This window comes from Pseudophryne corroboree, chromosome 5, assembly GCF_028390025.1.
Source record: "Pseudophryne corroboree isolate aPseCor3 chromosome 5, aPseCor3.hap2, whole genome shotgun sequence".
NCBI classification, from domain to species: domain Eukaryota; kingdom Metazoa; phylum Chordata; class Amphibia; order Anura; family Myobatrachidae; genus Pseudophryne; species Pseudophryne corroboree.
In genome coordinates, this window is record NC_086448.1 from 770,058,516 (window position 1) to 770,080,954 (window position 22,439).

A 22,439-nucleotide genomic window follows, 5' to 3' on the forward strand; every position below is an offset into this window, starting at 1 on the left:
TTGTTTTCCGTGACGACATAGTTGTTTAACATGATATTAATATCATTGCTTATGGCTTAAATGCTCCAGGTTAATAAGTAGTAGTTTATTAAGCCAAGAAAATAAAAACCTGGGTCCGGAAGTAATGAAGTCCCAGTTGGCTGGAGGTGCAGGTTCCTAGCTGAACTCTGACATTTTTGTGGGAGGGGGGGGGGGGGGTTTAAAGCGGCAATTATGTACAAGGTAAAACCATGCCTTGTAAATGATTGGCGCTTTAAAAAACCGTCCGGCTGGGAACCCGCACTTCCAGCCAATTTGGACTTTATTACAGCAGGCCCCTATTGTGATTATTTAATTTCCAGTATAAGACGAATTCTGTGTCCGATAGTGGGGATACTTCGAGGGATAAACATATCCAGGGATTCATCTTTAAGGCCTGGGACTAAGGCACACTAGGTAGGCAGCTATAAGTCATGTCACTGGGACAATTTACGCCCTAGTGCTGGTATCCATGGAATCCGCAAGCTAGTGCCTCAGGCATATTAGCTCAGACAATAAATGGCTGCCCCTTGTTTGTGGTCAACAGGAGCATTTTATCATAACTATGAGGAACTTTTTGCCAGTATGGAACTGTGTTCCTGTTGCCTGTCAGGGTAATAACAGTATAGAAATTATACTTACGTCTCATTAAAATATTATTGCTAACAAGTTTTTTTTTAGTTTTTTTTATTGTGGTCTTATAATAAATTGTCATTCAGAATCCGGAACCCTGAAATTGTGTTAATAGACTCCATTATGTCCTCATTTCAGGCGAGAGGGTATCTCTACTCCATATCTGTGTTCTTCTATTTGACTTCATTTAGTATTTACCTGAGAAATTACGTTATTGTCAGGTCACCTGTTGTCTACACACGCGCGCACACACACACACACACACACACACACACACACACACACACACACACACACACACACACACACACACACACGGCAGCCATTTTGTGGCCTGCATGAATATTAATGAAAATACAGCCTATAGATTGCAAGCTTGTGACCTCTGTCTGTTTATTAACTCCCAATCTTGTTATACTGTATTTCCATGTTTGCTGCTATTTGTAAAGTGCTAAATTAGTGAGGTTGTACCTCAGTGATGACCTTTGTTTCTGGTGAATTGGAAGGTCCATGCCACAAAATGTCCCCCTTCTCTGTATATCTGACAGGCAGTTGAAAGGGTAGCCCTGGAACTTAAAGAAACATGCTGTGTAAGGAATAATATTTCCTGTAATTCCCATTATTGCACTTTTATTTCAACACATGATGACACAAAAGTAATCTGTGATCAGTGTTTGAGAACTAAAAGTAGAACACTGGCCAGTGTACTTCAATAAGCTCATATGTGGGGCCTAGGTTTCCACATCCTCAGGAGCATACTTTGCTGATATATGTCCCCTTGATAAATGTATATGCACCAACATGTCACATGTAATTGGTAAATTGGTGCATGCAGACGTGTTGGACTTTTTTCTGTTCTTCAACAATAGTGACTGAAAACATATTACATAGCTATTTGCCATTGATTTTAACTTACATTTTTAGCCAATATAATAGCTAAAAACGTATACACACAGAATATTTGGGATTTCTGGATGTAGCCGTTATGTAGTTTTAGAGTCAGTTCCGCACCAGTGACCCAGACATTTCCTGACTTACATGGAATGCGGGTGCCATCTTGATTACAGTGTGATTACTTTTCTTATGGATTCCAGCCTTCAGAATAAATCTTACACATTGCTTGCTGCTGCCAGAATTAAATAATGTAGGCTCTTTTGTACTTTCATGACTGCACTTATTTGGAAATCTGGCAGATTTGGCAAAAGAAAAAAAAACATACTGAACATTTTTCTCCGGTGATTTGGACAGTAAGGATGCCAATATATTTATCTGACTAGTCATATTGCAGTGGTCCGATGGACCATCCTTAGTCTACGGTATAAAGGGGCGTAATATAGAGTGTGCAATCCACTTACGTCCCTTTACCTGTGAGACTCTGTTTTCCCAGTGCCAGTTTCTTATAATTGGGGCACAGAATTTGCTTGACCCATAGCTAGCAGAACATAGTGAAGGAGCTGAGTTATATGACTGGAGCACATAGTGCAGACTGGTTATAGTGTCCACTCCTGTTAGCATACATAGCTCAAGACAGGAAAGCAATATTTCTTCTTCAAGATATATTGTATGCTTAATAAAACTTTGCTGTAGTTGTCTTTTCATCTACCACCATATGGTGGTCCTAACCAATGTACTTGTGAGCTGGAGAAATCAATTTCATAATACAGCGGTATAGTCTTTCACCACCACCCTCACTTCCATTATGACATATCACGGCTACCCTAGCCCTGCAGCGGAAATTATAAACTCAAAGGAAGCAAAAGACAACAGTATTTGTACCCACTGTACAGTATAACAAACAGGGGGATATGGATTAGTGACACAGGGCGGGATGTACTAAAGGAAAAATGTGGTAAAACCCCCGAAAATAGGTGTTTTACTGCATTTTCAAATGTACTAAGACCCTACCACCGTTTTATCGCCGTCCAGGGTGATGGCGAAACCCTATAGAAGCCTATGGGCTTCCTATCGCCGCCCCCATCGCAGACGCTTCCCCCCCCCCCCCCGGCAGCCCTGGTACCGGAAGGTAGTCTCCTCCTCCCCCCTAGCAACGCTAGGAGGAGGAGGAGGAGGCGCCGGGGACAGCCTGCTGCTGCTTACCAGCGTGTGGGCAGTGTGGAGACCCCTTAGAGGTGACGGAGACCCCCCGCAGGCCACCTCACAGGTATCGCGAGGAGCCTCCGTCACCGCATTGCGATATTGACCGCATATGTTAGTACATATGCGATCAACATCACTGCGATAAGCGGCGAGGGGCGGCGATGTATCTTAATACATCCCGCCCACAGTGAGAGTGGGTGAAAGGCAGGGAGCTGCTGCTGCCTAACATTTCTCCTCACACAACTGTAAAGAGAGATGAACAGATTGTGAAGCCACCTTGAAAGATTTCTGCTACTTTCAATCCATCCATCTATCTAGATAATACATATTTATTTAATATATCTAGATAATACACATCTACCTCATCTATCTATCTATCTATCTATCTATCTATCTATCTATCTATCTATCTATCTATCTATCTATCTATCTATCTATCATCTATCTATCAGTGATATAATATTTATCTTATAATATATCTTACATCTATCTTATATAGATGTATCGTATTTCTTTTTTTAATCTTATATTTATCTCTATCTTATTTCTATAACTTTGTTAATGTATGCACCCTGTCTGTCCTTGTATATGTTTCTGTTTAAATAATCCTCTGTTGACTGACTCTAGGGAGTACAACTTTCAGAGACAGATTTGTTTGCTTGTGGAAAATATATTTCAATCATTTTATCACACTGTTTTCTATTAGAAAAATAAGTGAATTAAGTGTTGTCTCAATAAATCTTTAAAGAGGCAAAAACATTCGGTCCATTTCATACTCACCTTTATCAGTATATGCATTCATATTACCAGCTGTGTATAATTCCATATAGCATCGTTGGGATATACAGTAGTATTACAGGAGTGTAGTATGGTATGCCGGCGGCCGGGCTCCCGGCGACCAGCATACCGGTGCCGGGAGCCCGACCACCGGCATACCGACAGCGTGGCGAGCGCAAAGGAGCCCCTTGCGGGCTCGCTGCGCTTGCCACGCTGCGGGCACGGTGGCGCCACGCTATTTATTCTCCCTCCAGGGAGGTCGTGGACCCCCAGGTGGGAGAATATTAGTTGGTGTGTCGGTATCCCGGCGCCGGCATACTGAAGACCACCCATATTACAGTGACACAACGCCAGTAGATAGAGCCAGCTGTTCTTCCAGGGCCCTCTGGAGTTTGGACTCGGACGAAAACTGCGTCCGGTGTAAGTGGTAGGACCAATCACATGCCACGGATTGTGGTTAGCCCTCCTTCTCACTCACCCTCCACCGCCATGTAAAGGTGGTTATAAAATTAGAATTGCCCTTTCTATATTGCAGAACCAGCTTATTCAGGGGGAAAGCAGCTATGTTTGGCTGATAGCAATGTTTACATAGAAATCAATAGCATTTAAACAAAAAACATATTTTATTCTTTGGACGATGATACTGTATCTATAGTGTGAAGATCATCGCGGAAGATTCTGTGGTTTGAATTAATAAATATTTTCCTGCTGTGCCATTTTCACTTCATTAATTTCCCTCGTCTTCTGAAACACCTGCGTTTCCTTAACAGATGGTGGTATTGTTTTAGATATTGTAATAAATGTTTCAGATAGACATTTCTCTACATTGACTCTGGAAACCCAGCCTGCTTTACATCTAACAGCGGACATTTCTAGATGTGCAAGAGATATTTAGACATGCAATATATTTTTATGTTTTCCTGTACAAACAGATGCGGCTGTGTGCAACAGACAGTTGAGCAAAATAGTAACTCAGCAAACCAAGTTATATTATTGTCACATAATATAAACTACCAGAACAACAGGACTTGTCTCGTTATTTCCTAATAAAGTTTAATGAAACGTGTGCAACTTCCTGGCACTGTGATACAAACAGAACCATTTGGGGACGTTAATTAAAGTTCCAAAAATGTCAGGCACCTGACATGCCAATTATTTAACATTAAACATTCCCCGCACATTTTACTACAGATGCGAGTTTGAAGCTAAAAAATGGTCTGACCTGGTTGTAGCACAAGAAAGGGAGGTAAGGAACGTCCCTATAGACCAGATGCCGGAGACATTTAAATTAAAACAGGTGACAAATAGAGGCTGTTCAACATTTCTATGCAGCTTGTCCACCGGAGTTCCATCACTGTGTGCCCTGACTTTAATAAATGTCCCCACATCATCTGTTGACGTTGCTAGAGGTAAGTAAGTGCACCTAAGGCATTTATGCACTCTTGTGCACGATAAAATGTACGGTAACCCTCAGCAGCCAATCTTGTTTGCTTTCTTAATCAAATCTGTAGTATAAAAATTCTCATTAGAATCAGTAGACTAATTAGGGGGTCTAATTACTAAGCCTTTGGATGGAGATAAAGTGGACAGAGCTAAAGTACCAGCCAATCAGCTCCTAACTGTCATTTTTCAAACACAGCCTGTGGCATGGCAGTTAGGAGCTGATTGGCTGGTAAATAGGCCGCTAAAAGCACCTCTTGGCTGGGATGTAATGGAGTCCGCGTTCGCCGTGCGGGATATCGACCGAATTCGGACGTTTTCTTAAAGGGGCAGTCATTTACAAGGCATGGTTTTGCCTTGTAAATCATTGCCCCTTTAAAAAAACACCAGAGTTCGACCGGCATCCAGCATGGCGAACGCGGACTCCATTACATCCCGGCCCTTGCCTAGGTTCCAGTTCTCATAAATGCTGTCCAAAGTGGTTCGTCCAGGTACAGAATAAAAACATAAATACAACTTACATAAGACTAATGCAATGTATATATATTTATATGTGATACATATGATAGTTTATTATTTCGTTTCCTATGTGCTCCATTCACATATTCATTGAAATGTGCTAGTTCCATTGTGTTTTATGCATTTTGCAAAATTCCTCTTGTTTTAACCCTTGTGTTTTGGTTCCCTTTTCTGTTTTCCCTAGAAAATGGAGACAAGGAAATAGAGTCTTTTGAAGGTCTGTACACCATAGAGGGTTTTTTTTTCACTCAGCCCCCTTTTCAGGGGGCAATAGGGCAAAATAAACCCAACTGCAATTGATGTCAGTGTCCGGTCTTGATAGCAGATACTTAGGGGGATTGTGTGGAGAAGTACAGTTCAGTAAAGTATGTTTTCTGATTGATCCTAGTTAATTGTACAGTTCTGTGGCTGAGTTGTTATAATGCACCACAATGGAGGCAGCCATTTTAGGAACAGAACCATTATGTGTGAGAAGAATGCAGATAATTAGTAGTAATTTATGCAAAAAAGTACTTGTAACTCATACATAATATCACTAGTGCTTAGTGAATATATTTGTGGTATTTTATATAAAATAATGCATTAAAGAGTTACATTCTTCATATGTATTGGTTCAGACAACAAAATGGCTGCCTCCGCAATGGGTAGGCACAGTGACTCTTAAAATGTCTCTTTATGTGCTGTATTGTGACACTAAGGATATGTGCCGACTGGGCTAGATGAGAGCGTTTTGCCTCCAGTCAGCTGCAGTGGGCTCCTCTAGAATGACTGTCATTCTAGAGATCATTGATCTCTATGGTGAATGTCCTGTCTGCACTCACTGTGAGCAGGAAGCGCCAGGAATACAGTCTGTACTAGTTTATATGTCTCCTGCTGTTTAGTGAGTACCGAGGATCCATTTACCATAGAGATCAATGATCCCTGTAGTGACATCCATTCTAGCTGGCTGCCTTATCAGGCTCTATACTTTATTCAGCAGTACTTTGCTGGCTTTTGTAATCAGGAACCCAATACACTAAGTGCTAATTCATTCAGTATAGTTGAAGATTTCTTGTAACATTCACAAATGTACAATGCAGGTAAATATCCCCATCCTGGAGATGTAGGATCTGCCTGTGATGCTTCATCATGCACTGTCGCACCAGAAGCGAAACACAGTTTAGCTACTGGTTTAGCTTCTGGTGATCTTGTCACTATGACAAGAGCTGTTTCTTTAGCCATGACGGCTTCACTAAAATCCAGAGGCAGCAGTTCTAGGTTATGCATCCGTAGCAGTTACCCCAACTGGCACTCTAACGTACATTCCAGTGGCCCTAACATGGGATGGTCCTGATTTGGACAAATAAAAGGCACAGTGATCTCGAGATTGACACTAAGTGGATAGAGGAGGCATCACTCATTTTTTGGGATGTACAAATGACGCCTTATTTCACATGTTTACCTACATCTGTGAATGTTATTAGTATACTTCTTATATAAATCATTGTGTAGAGGTCTTTGAACCGGGTAAGAGTGAAATGACATATCTGATAGCAACAGCATCTGCTATCTACATGATATCAATTGCAGACGTGCTTTGTGTTGTGGAGGATGTGTGTGTGTTCTAGATAGTGTTTGTCTCTCGTGTGCTGTGCTGACTCCTCTGGATGTGTTTGCAGAGTGCACAGAGCCTAACGTGTTTTATCCCACCGACTCATCTCACGTTTCTGTGTTTTAACCTTTCAACATCATGTACAATATAGTATGTGCATCAATGGACCACACTATAAAGTTTTGGAATCACAGTTAAAAGCCTCCTCTGACATTATAATCTCTTTAAATTCTAATATGAAAATCCATATTGAATGACTTCAGGAGAAACATGCACTACCAATAGGCAACGTAGGCAACTGCCTATGGAGCCAGGATGTACGGGGGAACCTAAAACCCTGAGTGAGCAACAAAATACTGCTCATTCAGTGTCAGGATTGTTAACTTTCCACAACAACCCCCACAATGAGCACCAGCCACGGACCTGACGGTACTATAGATGGCACTTATGTGTCTGCTGGCTGTTGCGTCTTCTCCATATTTGTACCGTTGGGGCTGAGGTACTGAGGTACACACTCCCAAGAACTGAAGATGCCACCACCCAGCTCTACACTAGGTACAGTAAAATGGATAACCTATTAATGCATTACAAAGTGACGCATAAATAATATATGTTGGCTTATATCTGTTCAGTGATCAGCATTTGTTGATTGGGTGTTCCCATTATGTTCATTATAACAGCACAGCTATTACTAAGCCATATTTGCATGCATTCGATACCTTGTTTCTGGAAAACATGGGAGATTTATGGAAAGAAGAGGTGGGTGACTTGATATTGTTCACATAAACCAAGTAGTTGGGCCACGGAATATGCTGACACTAATTTCACACCGCCTGTCTAGGCCAAGGTACTTTTTAGGGGGTGTGGCCTAATCACAGGTATCGTAGCCTGCACCCTTAGAAAAAAAATACGGCTACAAATACAAATATAGTACTTTTAGAGACTCCCTGGCCACAATGCAGCCCAGAACATAGCAGGGTGTGTTGGGCTGTGGAGAATATCTACAGCTTCTTCTGCTAGGTAATGGGGGGGGGGGGGGAACTTGGGCCCCCGCTGGGCGCCTCCAGCAGGCCTGGGCCCGGGTAAATAGTACCTGCTCCACCCTGCTCTCTGCACCACTGCACACCGCTGCCCTCTTATACCCCTTTCACACCGCCAGCTATGAACACAGGTTATTTGCACATGAATGCGCATAACCCGTGTTCATGTGCGGTGTGAAAGGTGCCAGGGTTGAAATACCGGGTCGAGCAACCTGGTATTCCAACTCAGGTAGCGAGCAGGGTTGAACACGTGTTTAACTCGGCTCACCGTGCGGCGTGAACGGGAGCCGGGTCAATGCGACCCGTTCACTGTGAGTGTACGGGCGGCGCTTGGAGATCATGTGATCTCCAAGTGCCGCCCCCACCGGGTCACCGCTGATGTCACCAACCCGGCAATATGCTGGGCTGCTGACTGCGGTGTGAAAGGTGCCTGAGGCGGGTTGCACGCTGGGAGATCCCATGTCAGGCTTCCGGGTGCGACCAGCCTCAGGAGGTGTGAAAGGGGTATTAGTGGCCACTGAGGTGGATGGGGTCCCTCTTGCAGACAGGTTAAGACCCTTCTGCGACAATTCTGAACTCTCCTAGAAGTCCAGGAAGTATTGCCCTAATTTGGGAGTCTCACATTCCAGAAGGATGAGCAGCTGCTGTTTGTGTTAAACCCAGTAAAAGCGGTTTTAAGGGCCTAATTAAAGGTTGATTGCAAAACAACATTTTCCTCTAATGGGCAAAACCATGTGCACTGCAGGGGGGGCAGATGTAACATGTGCAGAGAGAGTTAGATTTGGGTGGGGTGTGTTCAAACTGAAATCTAAATTGCAGGGTAAAAATAAAGCAGCCAGTATTTACCCTGTATAGAAACAATATAACCCACCCAAATCTAACTCTCTCTCAGTCAGACGACTGCCCGTACCTTTGTTGCAGAGACCGCCGGTGACTGACATCACAACTGGGCAGGCACATGTAAATGCTGGCCCAGTTGTAATGTCAGGCACATCACATTGGACCGACGATTGGTAAGTGTGTATGTGCTGTACTTATCAATAGTCTGATAGGTCAGCCTTTTAGTGTGTACCCAGCATAAGAGTACACCATGTACTATCTACAACATAGTGATTTTCTAATTGTGCAGACTGGTGGCCTTTACGTCAGATCTGTGTAGGCCATGATTATGCTTATATATGAGTGGAATAAAAGTAACCTAGCGAGGAAACACATTTTAAAAGAGTTGTTACCTTTTTTATGTCTGTCGATAATCATAAGCCCACTGGTAATGCAATTAATAAATGCTTGTCCTTACCTCCGTGGAGAAGACTCTGTTACTCTTAAGGCCAGTACTCACTGGCCGATGGCAGAGAGATGTGTGCTGAGCGAACCGCTCAGCACACATCTCTCCCGGCGCTCAGCACAGCACGATCTGTGCTGAGCGCGCGGGGGGAGACGGGGGGGCCGCTCACTTCACCCAGCGGGTGAAGTGAGCGACCCGCTAGATTGGCCTGCATGCAGGCCAATCTAGCAGCAGCGATAGCGATGCGCGGGGCTGCGCATCGCTATCGCTGTGAGGGCTACACACGGAGCGATCGTGCTTAAAATCTAAGCAATCTAGTCAGATTGCTTAGATTTTAAGCAGCGATCGCTCCGTGAGTACCCCCCTTAAGGCTGCGTACACACTAGAGCGATATTGACACTGTTTGCCATATCGGAACATCAAATCAGGCATATAACCTAGTGTGTATGACGGTTGCCAGGATACATCTTCTAGTTTGCCATGCTGCTTAGCCAATCAGAAGATAGCATGTGCGACCCGGTACGGTGTAATGAAGAACGCACCGAGGTATTGTTCCGTTGTTCATTCCATCGTGTAGTGTGTACCGTCAAAACTCCGCTGAACTGGGCCAAAGCGAAATCGCCACAACCATCGGCAAGATTGCTGGTCGTTCTAAGTCCGGGTATACATCAGAATGATGGGCTGTTGGCCTGATCTTCAGGACGATTTCCCTTTATCCCATAACAAACAATATTGAGTGTACACACTGCGCAGTCCTTCAAACAGAACGATTGTCGCGTCGTTTGATCATGTACGATTTATTGTTCTTGTAAACACTAGAACAATCATCTTTAAGATCACTGGCAGGAGGTGACGTCTCCAGAGGCCAAATTGGACCAACATATTGTCTGTGTCGTCTGGTTGGCCATATACACTACACAGTGTGCTCCACATCGTTAACAATATCTTGTGGCTGACCCCAATATCATCCTATCGTGTACCTGGCCTAAGGGCTGGCTTTCTGAGGTGGACGCAGTGTCGATGGTCACGGAATCAGCCAATGTTGAACGAATTTGGCTGCTGAGAGACGCTATTTCAGTAGGAGTTCCTGGGAGGTAACGGGGAGTGGCTAGCCAGATGTGGGCATGTCGCCGCAATTGACTGTGGCTTTTGTCTTAGTTGGATTGGCACTGGCAGCCATGTTCATGTGGACATTCTGCACCTCCATAGAGTTGGTGCAATGTTCCATGGTGTGACCGATGTTGCATCTTTGTACACACAACAGTGTATTAACGCTGCAGCCGGTGGGCGTCTCAGTAAGGACCCATTGGCTGCTGTATTAGCATAAAGGCACAGATACACTGCGTATAAAGACGCAGTCGGGGTTGCAATAGCGGCCACCTCTGGAATAAGGCCCTCAATCTCTATGTCTACGTGCAGTACAACACAGACAGCTGATGTGCTGATAATATGTATGTTAGACTGTGCAGCTTTTGTCATGGCCTATTAGCAGCCACTAGATGGCGCGTGCAAGCTGCAATCATTACAGGAGGCCCACAGCTCAAATTATTCATAATTCTTTCCGATGTCTGATGTTGGTTTGGAAATCAGACTGTAACTTTGCTCACTTCAAATCAGAGCAGCCTCCAGAGCTTCACATATAAGAAGTCATTACAGATTAAACACTACCCCAGTTATTATCTTTGGGTGTGGTTCAATAGAGCTACAATAAATAAATAGGCGCTCAATAGGTCGACATGCAAATGGTCCACGCAGAAAAGGTTGACACAATTTTTTTTTTAGTTTTAGGTGTGTCACTTTGTGTGTTTCATATATGTGACCCCATTTAGGTTACCTCGCGTCGCTTGCCACGCTTTGGGCAAGGTGATTACAGTATTTCCAGTCGTAGTCCACATGTATGGTTAATGAAGTAAAACTTGAAAAACATTTTTTTTTTAAAAATGTGTTGAGCGTGTGTGTCGAACATTGTCATGTTGACCTTTTGAACCTAGCGACCTTAGACACAGTTCACCTTTTACCGGTCGACCTTTTGACTATGCCGACTGATTGCGTGTCTACCGTGTGGGGACGACCTATTGGCTCTCTAACTAAACACTGTCGATCCAGTGTCTGGAACCCGTTATCTTTCACCACTATGACTCGTTGACCATTATTTGAATGACAGTAGTATGAGAATGTTGATGGTAGTACTCTCACAATGGGGCAGATGCAGGGCCGACACTTCCATTTGGCAGCTTTAGGCAGTTGCCTATGGGCGGGGGGACCTGAGGGGGCGGGCAGCTGAGGCTGTCTTTGAGAAAAATAATGGCTGTCTCTGAATGACACATCCTTCTTTTAGACCAGGTGCCAGCAATGTGTTGACAGGCATTTTTTGTGTGATACCCAGTGACAGCAGGAACGGATCTCTGAGATCTGTTCCGTTCACCTATTAACTACCGCATGCACTTACTCGAGTGCGCCCACCCATGTTATTTACAAATGGCCAGAAGGGTCTTCTGTGGGACGGTGATCGTAGGTCAGGTGGTCCCCCCATTACGCCACACTGTGACCCGATTGCTCTCCCCCAGTACCTTGGGCTCCTCTGCTCGCGCTCCAGCGACAGCCGCTTCCACCGGGACCCCCTGCATGATGACCGCGCTGAAGGACTAGCAGCTTCACCAGACTCCTCCATCCTTGCAGCACGGGCACCAACAGGGGAAAACCCGGGAACAGCAAAGAACCCCTGAACAGACGAGTATAATTATGACCGCGCCGGTGACACAGGGCATTTCTTCCATGGCAGCTAGCCTGCCTGGTGGGTGGGGGCACAGCTGAGGCTCTGCAGTGCTGTCACCCCAACGTGCTGTGGTGTATGTGTGTGCCTGGTTCCTGCTGTCAATACTGGTGCCCTGCATGGGGTGGAGGGCGGGCTCAGGTTCTACCTAGGGTGCTGAGAAACCTTGCACCGGCCCTGGGCAGATGTATTAAGCCTGGAGAAGTGAAAGCAGTGATAAGTGGAAGGTGATAACGCAGCAGCCAATCACCTCCTGTCAATTTATATATTGGAGCTGATTGGCTGGTGCGTTATCACCTTCTACTTATCACCGCTTTATCACTTCTCCAGGCTTAATACATCTGCCCATGGCTGGTGCAAGGTTTCTAAGCACAGCGGCAATGCCTTTGCACTTCAAGAGTAGCTCCCGACCAGCTCAGCTTTAGCGTGCTGGCCGGGAGCTACTCATCGCTCCCCGGCCCGTAGCGGCTGCGTGTGACGTCACGCAGCTGCCGCGGCCTGCCCCCCCAACGCCTGCCCCCCCACGCCTGCTTTGTCCGGACCGCTACCCCTAAATGGCGCCGTCCAGCCCCCTCGCGTCCAGCGTCTGCCTCTGAGGTGATCGCTAGGCAATGACGGCTGCCATGCGCCGGCGCACTGCGGTGTCGGCGCATGCGCAGTTCCGACCTGATCGCTGCGCTGCGACAAACTGCAGCGAACGATCGGGTCAGAATGACCTCCTCTGTACTATGTGGCTCAGCTGAAAAGGGAGCTTGCAATCCATAGCTGCACTTGGAACTAGGGTCTTCCTGTTACTGTGTGTTGGTCTGCAGTAAATTCTGTTGGAATTATGTGTTTTAAATATTAATTTATCAGCGAAAAACAAATTAGGTTACAGAACCTTAACTTAAGAAAGCTTATACTGTACTATGGGGGTAATTCCAAGTTGATCGCAGCAGGAAATTTTTTAGCAGTTGGGCAAAACCATGTGCACTGCAGGGGGGGCAGATATAACATGTGCAGAGAGAGTTAGATTTGGGTGGGTTATTTTGTTTCTGTGCAGGGTAAATACTGGCTGCTTTATTTTTACACTGCAATTTAGATTGCAGATTGAACACACCACACCCAAATCTAACTCTCTCTGCACATGTTATATCTGCCTCCCCTGCAGTGCACATAGTTTTGCCCAACTGCTAAAAAATTTCCTGCTGCGATCAACTTGGAATTACCCCCAATGTGCGATTGTTACTTAAATAGTTCTTGGGGGAAAATAATATAACTTCATCAGCATAACAGCGTAGGTGGGGCCATGAAATGATGAACTCTAAATCTAAATTATGGTTATTTGCGTTTATTGTTTTTATTTTATTTTATACAATATATTCTGGGGGTTTTAAACACACATGTAACACATTTAAAGTATCTGCAACAAAATGTACTGCTAGAGTGATCAAATGATTCCTCTGAAAGTGAGAAATTAGTGATAGACAAAAGCTTATGTCAGTTTAAGAATTTGCTCACCTTTACCAAAATGAAAGTAGCCTACTGAGGGATCTAATTCATGAAGCAGAGAAAAGTGTGGAGAAGTGAGTCTGGGAAAAAGTTGCCCATGGCAACCAACCAGCTGCTCCGTACAATTGTATAGTATGCACGTATTGAATGTTACTTCAATGCTGATTGGTTGCCATGGGCAACTTCTCCACTGGCTCACTTCTTCACACTTTTTACTGCTTCATGAATAGACCCCTAATTTCCTTACATAAGAAGCATTTTTATATAATTAGCCACCATATTAATAATTACCTGATTGTCATATAGTGGCTGCAGCTGGCATTGCTGCCGACTTCTCTGGTTTCTGTGCTGCAAACCAGCTACTTTTCATCCAGGTCTTCCCCACCCCACAGAGTAATACTGCCATATCACATTGATTGACAGTCCCACCTCCATACCTCCTGCAGAACAATGACTGATTGCTTCCGCACTATTGGGCTTATTCAGACCTGATCACTAGCGGGCAATTTTTGCACTGCTGCGATCGGATAGTCGCCGCCTACGGGGGGAGTGTATTTTTGTTGTGCTAGTGTGCAAATGCATTTGTAGCAGAGCTGTACAAAAAGTTTTTGTGCAGTCTCTTCACAGCCCAGGACTTACTCAGCCGCTGCGATCGCTTCAGCCTGTCCAGGACCGGTATTGATGTCAGACACCCGCCCTGAAAACGCTTGGAGACGCCTGCGTTTTTCCAACCACTCCCAGAAAACGATCAGTTGACACCCACAAAGGCCTTCTTCCTGTCAATCTCCTTGCGAACGCCCATGCGAATGGATCCTTCGTACAAACCCATCACTGAGTGGCAATCCGCTTTGTACCCGTGCAACGCACCTGCGCATTGCAGTGCATACGCAGTTTAGACCTGGTTACCCGCTGTACGAAAACCCAGCCTAGCGATCAGGTCTGAATTAGGCCCAACAACCTTCAGTATGACAGGGACTGTTAGCAGGGGCGTAACTAAACCCTTTAGATTCCTCAAGAGAACAGGCAGCACTGCATCAGCTGCCACTGCTCCTCTGATCTCCTGTCAGCTGCTGATATAGTCGTGAGGATTCGGACTCACTACCCGGGACACTGCAGTCTGTCCTCTCATGCCGGCAACCCCGCTCTGTCCCATTACCTCATGTTGCTCTGCTGCTATGTCCTGAGGTGCCGGCTCCTGCACTGAGCCACACCTCCAATTAGTCACTCTTGTCTCCCCGCTGCCGATCACCCTCAGCTGCCACTGACTTATGTAGCCAGCTGCAGCGAAGGGCACCTACAAGCACTGTACCGCTGCCTAGGCAGACCCCCACCAGCCAGCATTTTTATAAGTTTGGTCTAATGTGCTCATAGTTACTGTCTAATAAGTAATTATGGGGGACATTTACTAAGCAGCGATAAAAGTGGAGAAGTGAGCCAGTGGAGAAGTTGCCCATGGCCACCAATCAGCTGCTCTGTATACTTTTATAGTATGCAAATTATAATGTTACATCAATGCTGATTGGTTGCCATGGGCGACTTCTCCACTGGCTCACTTCTCCACTTTTATCACTGCTTAGTAAATGTCCCCCTATGTTTCATAAATGTTTCTTCTGTTATGTAGGGAATCACTCTTTTAAGCTTTCTATATATGTTTAATGGATATATTTAAGTATGTATTACTTTAATGTAAGATTGAGCAATTGGCTAACAAGTTTGTTATAGAATAGAATAGGAGAGGACTCGTATTTTGCAAGCATATGTCTGTGGCCATTGTTTTGCCGTGCCAAAGCAGCTTGCCATTTTGAACCTGCCAGGCCACACCTGGGTTCTTATCTATTGGTGCACATAGGCTTTGAGTGTAGACATCTGAGGCATGGTAGTGTTAGAACTCCTATGAGGCAGCCTCTCTGTTGTGTCATTGTCTCTGTATTACAGTACGTCTGTGTTGCTCCAACGTTTGTGAAGACACCATGTAACTGCATGTGCATGTTTTTCTCCTGTCCTCTTGCTTTGCATGTGCCCACGAAGAAGAGGAATACCATCATGTTGAAGAACAGGGCTCAGAGGTGGAGGCAGGTTGGTCCCAGCTTAGAGTTGGTCTCAGCTCAGTGTCCTTACCAAGTGTCGTAGTTGCTCATGTAATAACAAGTCCCAGTTCTAAGACATCCACTGCTAGCTTCCCAGCCACGGATGGTCTTCCCCATGAATGCACACTCTGGTGTTCACGGATCAAATACCATTTTTCACAATGAACGACATACAGGGCGAGATGTATCAAACTCTGGAGAGAGCAAAAGTTCCAACCAGTCAGCTTCTGTCACTTTTCAAACTCGGGGGTCGATGGATGGAAAGGTAATATGAGGGGTAAGTGGTATCAGCGCACGTTATGTCCACTGATACCGCACCCCCCATATATTACAGCGGCGGTGTGTGCAAGGCGACAGGGATGCACCCTTCATTATCAGCACTGCTATCTTTAAGATAGATGCGGGCAATGTAAGAACGGTCAGTGGGACTGACATTTCCGATAACTGCAGCTATTGTTTTTAGCAGCTGCAGCTGTCGTTGCCCCATTCACAACATTGCCTGTACTGTGCATCCAGTAGCCAATAAAGTTTTTTTTTTCCCCAATGCGACCGTAGGTGCTGCTGGGGGATTTATGACGGTATGCAGCGCCGGTTAGTGAGAGCAGAGACAGAAGAAAGAGGGAGAGTGACACATAGGTACCATAACACTCTCCCTCTTCGGCAAACGTTATGGGAACACGCTTCACCGCAATTCGGAGGTGTAGCGGGTCCTTACACATAGCGGCTGGAGCATGTATGTAAAATACATCTACCCCATAGCCTGTAAAATAGCAGTTATAAGCTGATTGTTATATTTTGCCACTTTATCTCTCTCCAAGGTTTGATGCATCTCACCCACACTGATGAAAAGAAAGTTATGAGTGACGTGCAGGTCACCAGCTCGTTTCCATTGTAACAATTAGATAGTCTCCATACTCTTCATTACACATACTTAAATTATCAGATTTGAGTTCTTTGCAAAAGTGAAAAAGTAATAGAATGATTTTCTGTTACCCAGTCTGATATTCCCAATCTAATGGGCCCTACACACTTGTCGACCCGCCGCCGAGCTGCCCGACGGTCGATAAGTTTCTTCACTCCCCCCTTTACCCGGCTTCATAGCAGTGCATGCTAATATGGAGGAGATTGTCCATATTGGCCTGCATGCATAAGCAACGGGGCACCAACGATGAAAGAGCACGGAGCCGTGCATCGTTCATCGTTGGTGCTTCCACACTGAACGATATGAACGAGTTCTCATTCATTAATGAACGAGAACGTTCATATCGTTCATTGTTATCTTCCAGTGTGTAGGGCCCATTACACTTCTTGTGCGTATGATATTTGCCATTGAGAAAATGCAGAAAGCTTAGTAGGTGGTAATAGGCGGCAATTCTATTCAGTTGTTACATATTATATGTCGCTGTAAATGCTCTGCTGTTATGATATGTTTTCCACGGTTGCCAGGTACAAATGTGTGCTAGACTTGAGACGATGGTTGTCTACCAGGAACCCCCCACCACTCCGCTATATATTGTCCACAGAGGGGTGCGATCGTCATACTGTCCAATTGCAACTGGAAGACACTCTGGGGGAGATTCAGTTGTTTTGCTGGAAGCTGTAATTAATGGGCACCTGATAGGGGCAATTCAATTGTTGTTTTGCTCAGGAGCGAGTGCCGCAGTTGGGCACATTTTTGCGAGCAGAAATGTGTGAAAAGTTCATGGTTTGGGCGCCCAAACGATACTTTAGGTACCCTAACCAGGAGTTTAGATGAACTATTTAGGTGCGAGAAGCATGATATTTAATGGTTGCCCAGGACAATTGAATTGCTCATTAATTAACACACTGCATAAAACAATTAAATTTCCCCCATTTGTCAAAAAGAAAAATGCTCCAGCTGAACAACACAAGCTAGCTAGTTTTATGAAGTTCAGACTTCTCCTTAGTATCATTCAATGACTGACAGTCCTGTCACTATTGCCTTGAATAGAGCTTTCACTGTCAATCAAAATTTGCTTCCACGGTTTGAAACAAAATGATCAGTTGAAATCGTCACTGGCAACTAACTGAATATTTTGACATGAATAATACGTTGATATTGCCATAAAGCTGATACAGTGAGAGGACATCTACTGTAACTTCTAAATGCCTACTGCTACCTACAGTACCCGGTCCCTATTGCTGGCGCAATCATGTAGGCACTTTCCCTCTGCAGACAGCTGAAGGTGGACATGTCTTTTGACATGTGATTTAATTTGTGGAGTCCTTATCAGCACAGCAGAGTTGCTTTCCTTTCTTTTATCTATGTCTCGTATGTTCTAAAGGGCCCCATACACTTTTACGACATGGCGGACCGTCATGTCGTATAAGATTTCGTCCAACCTCCCGGCAGCCTACCCGTTGATAAGATAGTATTAGATATATCATATACAGTTTTTTTTGCCTACGATGTATCTTTTACTATCCTATCTATTCACTACGGGATCCGACATATCACAAGTGCAGCACTCGTGATATGTCGGATCTAGGGAGATCCGATCTGATGCTCACGGGAACGCGGATCGGATCGGGGGAAAAAGAAACCCCGAAAATGCCCGATTTCACCCAATATATCGGTCCGAATGCCCGAATTGGGTTGAAATCGGGCATAATCGGCCTAGTGTATGGGGCCCTTTAGAGTGTTCACTTGAAAAAGCCAAAAAATGCTTATATGCTAACAATCCATTACTTCCTTTCTCTACTTTACGTCTGCCTTTAGCTGTACACGTGACCCTTCTTCTGCGCGTAGCATGTTCTTTTGTGCTCCCATGTGCATGTCAGTATGCCATATCGTAGCAATGTACATTAATAATCATTGTTTGTTTTTGATGTCATAAGATTATGAGGAGACCCTGCAAAGTCCACCTGTAAATGGGAGAAAAGGCAAGTTGCTACTGTAGCAAGTGGATTTATGCTGTATTAATAAACCCCAGCCCATTCCATCCACTGTAATGGGGAAGTATATCAATACGATGAGAGCATTACACTAATTCCTTGGGTATGAAGATATTGATGTCTCCACTGCCAGATTCATGTGACCGCAAGGAAGAGGCGTGTGTACCTAGTAACTGTGTTGTTCCCATCTCTCTGATAACTGGGCATCTTCTGTCAGGTCATTTTATTTTACTCAGTATTTGGCCATGTATTTCCTTGGGAGACAAGAGCCGTAAATCTCTCCTAGGGTAGCGCTTCCCACAAAGGGTTATGACTTATAGTAAAACTATGGGCCTAATTCAGAGTTGATCGGAGCAGCACAGTCTAACTCTCTCTGCAAATGTTATATCTGCCCCACCTGCAGTGTACAATGGGGGTCATTCCGAGTTGATCGCACGTAGCAACTTTTTGCTGCTCGTGTGATCAACTTGACGCCGCCTATGGAGGAGTGTATTTTAGCATAGCAGGTCTGCGATTGCTTGTGCAGCTTTGCTATGCTAAAAAAGCTTTGTGCAGAACAAGACCAGCCCTGCACCTACTTACCCAGTGCGACGGATCCAGCGATGAAGGTCCCGGCTGTGACGTCAGACATCCTTCCTCCAAACGCCTGGACACGCCTGCGTTCACCTTACCACGCCCGGGAAACGGTGAGTAGATGCCCCAATCCTCCTTCCCGCTGTCAATCTTCTTGCGATTGGGCGTGCGATCGCTTTCTTCGGTCCTGGCGTCGTTGGCCGGCGACTGCCGTCGCTGGGCAACGGCGCGTGTGCACAAGAACCGAAGAACCGCTGCGTGCGAACGGGTCGGAATGACGCCCATGGTTTTGCCCAGCTGCTAACAAATTTGCTGCTGCAATCAGGTCTGAATTACCCCCTATATCTCTATCATCAGTTGAACCCAACACGCAGCTGACGACACTTCTGAAAGCTGGTGCACATGAGAAAAAGGATGTAACTCATTGAAAACGTTTACTTTAATTTTGCATATGACAGAATCTGTTGGTTGCTATGGGTTACAGCACATGTGCACCAGATTTCATAGAAGTTCCTTATTGTGCTTTACGCTTAATCCATAATCAACCTAGGTAAGGATAGAACAAATGTATAATTATTATTAAGAATCATTCATTATTATTATTAACATCATTGTTTTTATTGGTCTCTTATAATGGGTGCTACAAGTTGTTTGTCATTGTATTCAGTACTTCTTATTTATCATTTTCTGTAGTGTATGTTTCATGGTGTGTTGTGATCTCGTTGTGAAGTGGTTGTTTTAACTCCCTCTCAAAATATATCCTTTGCCCAATGTGGGCTGAGCCAATATTCACGAGAATGCAGCCCATAAATGTTCTATGCACTAGCAATGAGGTAGAAAGTGGCTCATGCCTCAGGAAGGTCCAGATTTGCCTACTCCCCTGGAATGTCTGGGAGACTTCCCTGAAAGGCAGGTCACCCTCCCGAACCCACTGATGTTTCTTGTGATGTGGGTGTGACACTGCGGCAGGCCTCAATGATGCAAAGTGTGGACCTGCCCCAAAGCACACTACAGGGGAAATGTAATAGGGTGTTCTCCTGGGTTTTTTTTTAAAGTGGCAATCATTTAAATGGCAAAATCAACCTGGTTTTGCCATGTAAATGATTGCCACTTTCAAAAAAAAAAGGAGAATTTTACCAAAATCTCTCACTTTCTGTTTCTCACAACCTATTACATTATATGCTCCTTGGAGGTGAGATCAAAAAGTGGGCCAGTATCAGTTAACTATTGGGTTATCTTACAAAATGTGCCGCCCCATGTGTGCCGGCAAAATTTACACTTGAATGCTTTCTGCTCCGATGTTCTTCTACAGGTGACCAGTTGAGACACACAATATTTTTATTTAAATTATGAAACTAAGAACATTTACAGAGTTTACTATATGTAACTAAAATGCTGTACATAAAATAGTGTCACTTATTTTGTTTTATTACTGTTACAATCGCATAGTACACCCCCATTCTATACATTTATATAATAAAAAAAGTCACAGTAATGCATTGTAAATATACTGCAAATTATTATTAATGATATTTATAGTTATAATTTACAGCTATAAGTGAACAGCTGTGACATCATTAATATGCTTTAGAATACTGTGTTGTAAGATGCTGTTTGGGGCTCATTTAGATGTGAAGGTATTTGTGTTGCAAACGCACAGAGGAACAGATGCGCAGAAAACAATATTTATATCTGCACCAGGCTTATGTCAGGCAAAATATGTCCCAGTAGTCAATGAGTGGCCAAGTCCGACAGGATAAAGTCAGATTGACAATGGGGGTCATTCTGACCTGATCGCACTCTGCCATTTTTCGCAGCGCAGCCATCAGGTCACTACTGCATATGCACCCCCAAATAAATAAATAAATAAATAAAAGGGCTTTATTTGAATAGCCCGATAACGACCATCGGTCAGATATCACGCTATGAGTCCGTTTTTTTTTAATTATTGGGTGATAATTAAATTAGTAGTAAAAGCTGAAGTGGCATTACCCTATTTGTACACAGTATTGTAATGAAGTGTCATATTAAGTAGAAAAAAAATAGTTTATTGTTTGTATTTAATTTAGTTTGTACTTGATTGTATATTTTGGGTGTGATACGATTGGCCGTCTGTAAGGAGCCTGGCAACGGGATCCCGGCAGATGGAATGCCGGCAGCGGGGCGAGCGCAGTAGAGCCCCTTGGGGGCTCGCTGCAGACACGGTGGCGCGCGTAGCTATTTATTCTCCTTCCAGGGGTCTCGTGGACACCGCAAGAGGGAAAATAGTTGTCGGTATCCCGGCGGTCGGTATATTGAGTGCCACCCGTATATTTTTATATTGAAACTGAGACTTTACCAATTATAAATCTGTTGTTTCCATTCTAAAATCAAATGGGAATATTCTTTGCTGCAATAGTCCAAAAACTGAAATGTCAATTAGGGGGTAATTCCAAGTTGATCGCAGCAGGACATTTTTTAGCAGTTGGGCAAAACCATGTGCACTGCAGGGGAGGCAGATATAACATTTGCAGAGAGAGTTAGATTCGGGTGGGTTATTTTGTTTCTGTGCAGGGTAAATACTGGCTGCTTTATTTTTACACTGCAATTTAGATTGCAAATTTAACTCACCACACCCAAATCTAACTCTCTCTGCACATGTTATATCTGCCTCCCCTGCAGTGCACATGGTTTTGGCCAATTGCTAACAAACTTACTGCTGCGATCAACTCAGAATTACCCCCTTAATGCGAATAGATAACTTCATAGAATATAACCATGATGTTAATGAATTCATTGCTATCCGCTGGAGTGGTAAAGCGCATCCAGCCGTACAGAAGCAGGTACTGTGTGTACTGTAATGCTGCTAATTCTTATTGTCATCATTGTGTAGCATTGCGTCAGTATTTCAGTACCTACAATAGATACAGTTGCTTTTACTGACGTCTACTTGCGTCCCAATCACATTAATACACTCTTATTGTACTCAACCTAGGAAGGCTTTTCCCGCAACCATTCCACCTCTAGGTATACGCAGATCAAGTCAGCAAATGTATATACAGATGTACTGTATGTGTAAGAATTTTGAGTGCGCAGATGCAGTATAGAATGTGTGTCTCAACGTCCAACTCTAAATAAGCCTCTGTGGGGGATATTCAATTAGTGCTTTCCGACAGAAAATCGACACTAATTCGACCATTGTGTATTCAATAGTGGGCGT

The 22,439-nt window shown here is 44.4% G+C and overlaps 1 protein-coding gene across 48 annotated transcripts in view; it reads left to right on the forward strand.

Annotated features, from left to right (window-relative positions):
* RIMS2 (regulating synaptic membrane exocytosis 2) overlaps positions 1-22,439 on the forward strand; it is a 995,106-nt gene that overhangs the window by 756,169 nt on the left and 216,498 nt on the right. For 35 of the 48 annotated variants that reach the window (XM_063924252.1, XM_063924259.1, XM_063924274.1 and 32 more), the window contains one exon: positions 5,669-5,701. The exons of the other annotated variants lie outside the window; for them this stretch is intronic. In XM_063924252.1, the coding sequence (XP_063780322.1) occupies positions 5,669-5,701 (33 nt within the window). The remainder of the gene's footprint in view (positions 1-5,668; positions 5,702-22,439) is intronic. 48 annotated transcript variants of the gene reach the window in all.